The sequence below is a fragment of the Dendroctonus ponderosae genome, unplaced genomic scaffold, assembly GCF_020466585.1.
Source record: "Dendroctonus ponderosae isolate FM_Combo_2020 unplaced genomic scaffold, Dpon_F_20191213v2 Dpon_F_20191213_4, whole genome shotgun sequence".
NCBI classification, from domain to species: Eukaryota; Metazoa; Arthropoda; class Insecta; order Coleoptera; family Curculionidae; genus Dendroctonus; species Dendroctonus ponderosae.
In genome coordinates, this window is record NW_026018611.1 from 11,619,028 (window position 1) to 11,626,817 (window position 7,790).

The 7,790-nt window shown below is 31.1% G+C and overlaps 1 protein-coding gene across 1 annotated transcript in view; it reads left to right on the plus strand.

Annotated features, from left to right (window-relative positions):
- The first annotated feature begins 263 nt into the window (after nt 1-263).
- Nucleotides 264-7,790, plus strand: part of LOC109542118 (putative metabolite transport protein HI_1104) — a 40,628-nt gene continuing 33,101 nt past the window's right edge. Inside the window, exons 1-6 of the mRNA XM_019911185.2 lie at nt 264-415; nt 606-843; nt 2,876-3,096; nt 5,734-5,935; nt 6,098-6,225; nt 6,797-7,009. Coding sequence (XP_019766744.1) covers nt 271-415; nt 606-843; nt 2,876-3,096; nt 5,734-5,935; nt 6,098-6,225; nt 6,797-7,009 — 1,147 coding nt within the window. The 5' untranslated portion in view covers nt 264-270. The remainder of the gene's footprint in view (nt 416-605; nt 844-2,875; nt 3,097-5,733; nt 5,936-6,097; nt 6,226-6,796; nt 7,010-7,790) is intronic.

Genomic DNA, 7,790 nt, shown 5'->3' on the forward strand with positions numbered 1-7,790 from the left:
GAAAATATATCGGAAAAAACAGGCTCAAGGCCTAATATAAGAAGAAGAAGAAGAAGGAGAAGTGGAGTTCTCAAACATTTAATTAAAACTCCTTGAACAGTTTCTAAAGTTTGTCACGATTATCTTCAAAAATGCATCTTAAGAAGCACATAAGCTTTTGTATACCCTACTTTTATTGGGTAACTCTGCAACAACCCCTAGTTTCTTAACGTATAAATAACGTATAATAAATACGTAATGCAAACTCAGTTTTTGTTTCAGATCAAAAAAATGATGTTAGAAATTCGGCAGAAAATTGCATTTCTTTATCCAACCTACGTGTTAGCCATCGTGTCCATTGGATATGTCTTAGGAGAACTGGGACATTATATGATTGGAGTAACTAGCAAAGCAATAGCTATGGACCTGCATTATGGTAAGTGGCGGGTTTATGTAAATGTTGTTTAAAGCTGAGTATTGATTTGAAAGTATATAGACAACATGTATTGAGACTGTTACTAATTTTTAGTATCATATGTTCATATTTGATGTTTCTTTAAAATTTCCTTATACACGAATGAAAAATGTTATTAAACTGGTATTTTCGTTTCATTTATAATTTTCAGGTGATATCACTTGCCAACTAAACAACACAGAGTTATATCTAAGCGATCTTCCAGTTGTTTGCTCAGATGCAAACAACTCAGACACGTGTTTATCATTGTCTATTGATGATGAGCCATATTGCGAATGGACTTACAACGGTCTCGGATTGGATTACCAAATATTAGCAGGACCCAGCTTTATAGCGGTGTTTACCGTTGTCGGAGTCATAATGGGTTATTTAGCTGACAAGTTTAACAGGTAAAAGCAGATAATTCGAATGTAAATGGTTAGTGGGAAGTGAATTGATCTCTTGTTCTTAGTGCAGCGTCTCATATTTACATAATTAGCTAAATGGTCGAAGGTTGGCAATACATATATAGAAACCTTGACAATGCTTGAATCATGTAAGAGAGCCACTTAAGTGTCTTGAAACAAAGAATTAGTTAGCCATTTTTGCACCCAAGGTTTGGTGCCAATTAGCAATCAATAATATTTTCTTTTGAAATCATATTCATATTTTTTTAACTAGATTTCACAGTACTATATTTTATAATAATTGAAATAACAAAACTGGGAGAGTAAATTTCGAAAAAGTTTGGTGATGGATGAATAAAAACTCTAAAATCAAACAAAAAACAGGAACTACGGAATTGAACCGTTTTCAACCTTTCCAGAGTCTTCCTTCATTGGACAGATATGAAAACCTGTAACTCCGAAACGGCTTGACCGATTTCAAAATTTTTACCATCAAATATAAAAACAATCTTAATCATTTTCGAAAAATCTGCTGTTTGATCAAAAATATTTGTTTTAATTTTTCACAAAAATTTCAATCATTTTACCATCAAGCTATATGATAAAAAAAACTTTTTTGAAAGTCTGTGGCTTTCAATGCCTGAGATGGACTTGGCTTTTAAAAATAATGGATGCTGGTCAAAAATAAGTCATCATTATACATGTTAATAAGTTGAGAAAATCGGTGTTAGTCAACTTGGAAAGTAAAACGCAAAAACAAATTCTGATGGCACGTTTCTTCGTAACACCATTATTCAAAACTACCAAAAAGCAAAAATTTAATATTAATCAATAAATACTTTATTCGTTTTATACAACTGAGAAACATGGAAATTATCTACAATATATCTTGCACATGCACTCCGCAAAGGTAATAACCTTTTATTATGTATTTTCCACAACAATCGTTGAGCGTTTCGTGATCAAGAATCAGGCAAAAGTTTAAAAACAATAATTGCCTGCAGTAGTTAAATGTAATAAAATGATTTATAGTCAATCATATGAGCTCACTCAAGCAGAAAGTAATTGTTCGCTGCTTTTAAATCTATTAAAAACCCTGGGCAATTAACATATTTTATCATGCTAATTAAATTGCAGATTACCACATGACATTTTCAGGGATTGATATAAAATATATCGAATAMATTGWTAATTTATTTTTATTTTTATGGAARTTCTTATGTCGATCCTAGYTASTAGTGTATAATTATAGGCATTTSCGTTCATTATAGAAAAAATGTAGTTCCTTCTCYTATTRAGAACGTCATCAGCACAGTTTGCGCTATATCAGATTAAAAWAAASTAATTTGWTTATAATTTGCTTTAAAGTCATCGAACGCTTYCAARTAGSCAAACTTTAAAWGTATTTTTATTTGTTTCTTTATTACGWGCGTGTTAAAAGTTGTAGATGCACACTTTAAWCAGAGGATGTTTAATCAGAGCACGAAAATATTTACTAGGTTGTTTTTAGAATTGGTCTCGTTACAGCTTACGCTATATGGATGCAAGAATTGAATGTCCTACTCATTGTGTACTTTTGATCTCTTTYAATATTACCAACAAACAATAATAAAAAYATAAAATTTAGTAAATAAGTTCACTCTGTYAATTTMTGCGATGAGACCATTTGTGGAAATTGTATTTAAATTATAAKYAAATATAATRTAATATTGCAAATTACAGRAATAAAKCAAAAACGACAGACAAACACGTTTTGTCTACATCTGAGTCTGAAGTAGTTTTAMCTAAATAATACYCATTYGAGCTATTAATACTYGCGYTAMTACTTACTCAGAAAATCGTCGTTTGTCAATATGCCATAAATAACGCGCTTTTCTTTTTTAATGTAAAATTTATGTTCAAACCTTGAATGCTCCACTTTTTTGTTCAATTGAAGACTATTCCTTTATTAATATTTTCTTTTAATATATTTTTGACTCGTTTAGGCAGTGAAACAACATTTTTAATATGTAATCAATCATTATTTTTATTACAGGGTAAAAATGTTGGGAATTGCTAGTGTAGTATTTTCGATAGCCATTATAGTCAGTGGTTCYGTAACGGAATATTGGCACTTGGTACTACTTCGCATGGTTATGGCCGCTGGCGAGTCAGCTTGTAATCCTCTAAGTACTGGCATTCTATCTGATATTTTTCCAGAAGAAAAAAGAGCACTAGTGATGTCAATTTTCAATTGGGGAATATATGGAGGATACGGTGAGTAATCTAGCAGGAAAATAGTTGCGAGTGAGAATAAAGGATATTTGCTTTACAATATCAAACCGCTGCTAAGTTGAAGAAGAATAACAGTCTTGCATTGATTTATTATTGAGCAGTAAAGTAGGATCGGATATTTGTCGGTATTGAATTTTTCACAACATTTTTGAAAGTATTCCCATGTTGTGTACAGGGTATTTTTGATTCTACTCATAAAGGAAAACTATTTTTTTCTTTAACCCACTGACTTTTTCCTTACTCAATGGTCTACAGTTATGTGCCCCACTAAGGGTATCTAAAAAAGTATTGAATGACCCGTCCGATTTAAACACTCTTTGCCTCTTGCATATATTTCTAAATCAAACGCAAGAATCATTATTAGTCAAAAATAAGCTCGACGAAAAATCTACTTAATTAAACTAGCAAAATTCCATAGACTATTTTTTACTAGCACTCGTTACGCTTCTAATTTAATTAAATTGTGTCGATTAAACGATGCTGTTACATTGCATTTAGTGCAAAAAATACGGAACACGGAAGAAAACTAACGCAGAAATATAATATGATAAATATGTCGCATGGAAAACGCATTATTTCCTGGTTAAAAAACGCAGTTGTATTTTCCTTAGTTTTTATTTACTGCTGGGAACCGTTAGTTGTGCTATCTGCGTTTAGTTACTGATTCAAATGTACTATTTTTAGCCAATGAAAGTTCAAAACGTTTTAAATAAATTTTAAATTCGGACGATCCTAGAATTGTAAACAAATTTAATGGTAACTTTTCAAAAAAATATTACTAATTATATGATTTGGTACTTTGAATTATGAATTTTTCATAGCAACAGATACCAGATTACAACTTTTGAATGCCAAAATAAAGTTTAATTTAAAACATTCCAACAAGGTTTCCAACATAAATCAATCGTTAAAGTGATTTGATAACATGAGATGCATGATGCATAAATGCGGTCATTATTGGGACCAACTCTAAAGTTTTTAGCGGAACATTAAAACTTCTATACTTTCGAAACAAAAAAACTGTCCTGACTCAAAAGAAAAATTTAGTAGGTAGTTTTTACATTTTTTTTAAACGAAAAGTTACTAAATTCGTCTAGAACACACAAGTTTGATGGTTTTAAATTCAAATTCTTTGAATGCAGCCAAATGTTAAGCTTAAACTTACTGTAATGAAATTACCATTTTTATGAAGTCTTACAATTTTAGAGCGTCTACCTACCCTTCAAACGGTTTCATACCAAAAGGAATTTCAATAAACTTAAAATATGTAGGTTATGCATCCAAATACTCAAATGTACTTAAAATAGAAAAAGTTGGAGTGTAAACTTATGAAAATGTGGCGTGGTTCAAAACTTGTTAGTAACTTAATAACCGTAATTCTTAATAATGAGTTAGGAGGCACTAAAACTTTTTGCATGCCTAATATAAAAAGTGTAGATTTCGTGTCGACACTTTTTAAAACGTTTAAAATATTTTTTCCTCAAATAAAATTGCGAATAAGTCGTAAATGCAAGTTGCTGCAAACCACAAAAAATTCCTACCTAATTCGCTGCTACACAAAACTGAAGACGCCGTATATTCGTGATCATACTATTCACTCTATTTGCACTTGATCCATTATAATAATAAGGGTGTAAACAACTGTTTGTAAAGTAAACCTTATTATAAGAAAAGTAATGAAACCAGTTTGGTATTAAAATTATATATAATTCAAAACCTCGAATTTAATGGTCAAGTGCTAAACATGCCAAAAACCAGTAACAATGAGTCGAAAATTACAAGTCAAATATTGAAATTGTAAAAAAGACTCGTATCATTTTTAAGAGACTAAAATAAATATAATAAGAACGTTAATGTTTGAACTAGTCACCCACACAGTCAAATGAACGGTCATTGTACAGGTGATTGTCCAAAGCGCTTGGGCTTAAGTTAAATTTAGGGGTATAAAAAAATCTTTGGATTATATAGACCGAGCCAGTTTCATTTAATTTTACCTAGTGTGTACACACCTACTCCATCTCTTTTGTTTCTTTTATATAAGAAACTTGACATCGGTTTTTTAAACTCTGTGTGGCAGGTTTCACCTAAAACTATTTTTAATATTAGAAATAAGATTAGTCGCTATTCTTAATGTAAATGTCGATTACTTTACTTACTACAATGAGTGTCTAACTCGAATACTAGCGCAGGCTATATTTTCTTGCAACCGAGAGATGGAAATTTTAACATTCAGTCGTTATCCGACAGTTTTAAACTTTCCGTCTAAGTTTCAGTATTGTATTAATATAATAATACACAAAAACATAACTTTAAATGGCACTAATCTGTTCACTAAAGGCGTAATGAAAATGCGAAATTCTCCCAAATTAAATATTTCAACAAAGTGAATAAATCCAGAAAACTGGAATGAATTAATTGAAGTAAACCAATATAATAAAAGGAAAATTGATTAAAATCCAAGTGATATTAAATATTAACGATTTAATTGTAACACAAAAAATGTAATTGTAACACAACTGAAATAAAAATCATGTTTAATTAATTGACACGAACCAATTAATATCATACTAAAATAAGATAATTCTACAAAATATTAAATTTCGTGTTTCTCTGTTTTAGGTATTGCATTTCCAGTGGGAAGATATATCCCTCCATTGAACGCTTGGGGTTTGGGTTGGAGGGTGTGTTATTATGGAGCAGGCATAGTGGCTTTAATATTTGCATTTCTGACTATTTTTACTCTGAAAGAACCAGAGAGACAATCGATTGGTGAAGACGCTGCTGCCCAAGCTAATCCAGATGCAAAAAAAGTTACCATTTGGTAAGTCTGAAATCGCTGAAATCGAGTAGCGTTTTAGTAACTCTTTTCAGCAACTCTGATTTTTTTGACAAATTTTTATCGTACTTATTTGAATTAAAAGCTTTCGCAGATTTATTTGATAAAAAATGTAGTGTTTGTAATTTTTATTGTACAATTTTTAAGGACTGTGATGAGCGAACCTCGAGTTATAATGTTATGTCTGGCCGCATCTATTAGACATTGTGGTGGAATGTGTTTTGCGTACAATTGCGACTTGTATTATCAAATATATTTTCCTGATTATGATTTAGGTAAGTATGCTGTAAATCATGGCCCATTTTCACAATTCCACTAGCAGGAGCAAGTCAATAAAATGTATTTAGTTAAATGGTGCAAACTCTTTGAATTAGAACGTGAGCAAATAACCGTTTAAGTGAGTAGTTTCATTAAATGAATTGAGCGGAACAGAGCTCTATTTAACAAAGCAGGCTCTTAAGCACAAATTTAATAGAGAAACGCAATTTAACCGAGCTTGGTATAGTGTATTCGTCGTCTCTATTAGAAGCAGAATTTAAATGTTCAAAGGACTAAAACAAGAGCCGCAAATTTGTCTCAACTGCAATAAAAATTGTACGCAAATATGTTTCTTACAAAGGTGAAAAGCACAAAGATTTGGAAACAATTTAAATCTAGCAAATTTATGCCAAAAAAATGCCTGCTGCTTCCCTCCATTGCCTTGTATTTCTCCATTGAGTCGATCCTGCCTTTATTGGCAACGTTAATTTCTAGCTGAACTAGCATGTAATTCGCAGATTAACTAATTAGTTAACAAATTGCTTTTATCTTTAATTTTGAAATTATACGAAAACATCTTTTTCGCAGGTTGGTGGTTGTTTGCAGTCACAATAGTCGTAGGAAGTATTGGTGTTGTAGTTGGGGGTGTGATTTCCGACAAATTTGTAGCAAAAATGGGAATCAGATCCCGAGTAATCATTTTAGCAGCTAGTCAACTTATTGCCACACCTTTTGCCTTTGGAAGTGTATACTGTGAGCCACTAGGAGCCATAATTACATTAGGAATATCCTACTTTTTCGGTAAGTACTTAACTAATTCTCAATTGTCACGTCATCAACACGCAGTTCAAAAAATCAGTTAAATTTTGATGTTGCTTTTATTCAAAATTTACGCCAATGTTAATAGTATAGTTTTTTATCATATTGACTTATGTATGACAATGTGTAAGAACCTACAAATTAGATATTAAATTTCTATATTGGGTTAAACTTAATAATATATTTTTTTCTAGTATGCCCTTTGGGAAATAGCAAAAAAGCAGAAAAAGAAAATTTTACATCTCAATAGTTTAGTCAAGTTTGTAAAGTTTCAAAAGTACGTCTTTTAGTAGATAGCTGAGCTCTAACAGTTTATGTAGTTTTTGGTCAAGCTGTCTATAAAATTGCACATAAGAAACAAATTTGGTATATTTTCAATAGCAATGGAAAATGTGAAATTTGTTAAAAGTATAATGGTGTCATTCATGGCAGCTTAACCTTAAGTACCTGTTACTTTTGCATTTTATGTGCAATTTTCCACCTAAGTTTATGAGAAGCTGATATGAAGAAATGGGCGAGATTGTTGAAGCGGTAACTTTCGACAAAATGAATCTAATTAAGCTGAATAGAAAACGAAAACAAATAGAAATGATGAAAGAAGTTGCTGATCAAATATTTACGTTTAGTAGTAACGAATACGAAACTGATCGAAGGAGTGAGTAATAACTAGAAAAGAAATTGCCGAACAGCCTTTTTTTGAATTTGTTTAAATTGGAAAAAACTTTAAAGATGCAAAGATAGAAATAGCCTAGTAATACTCACA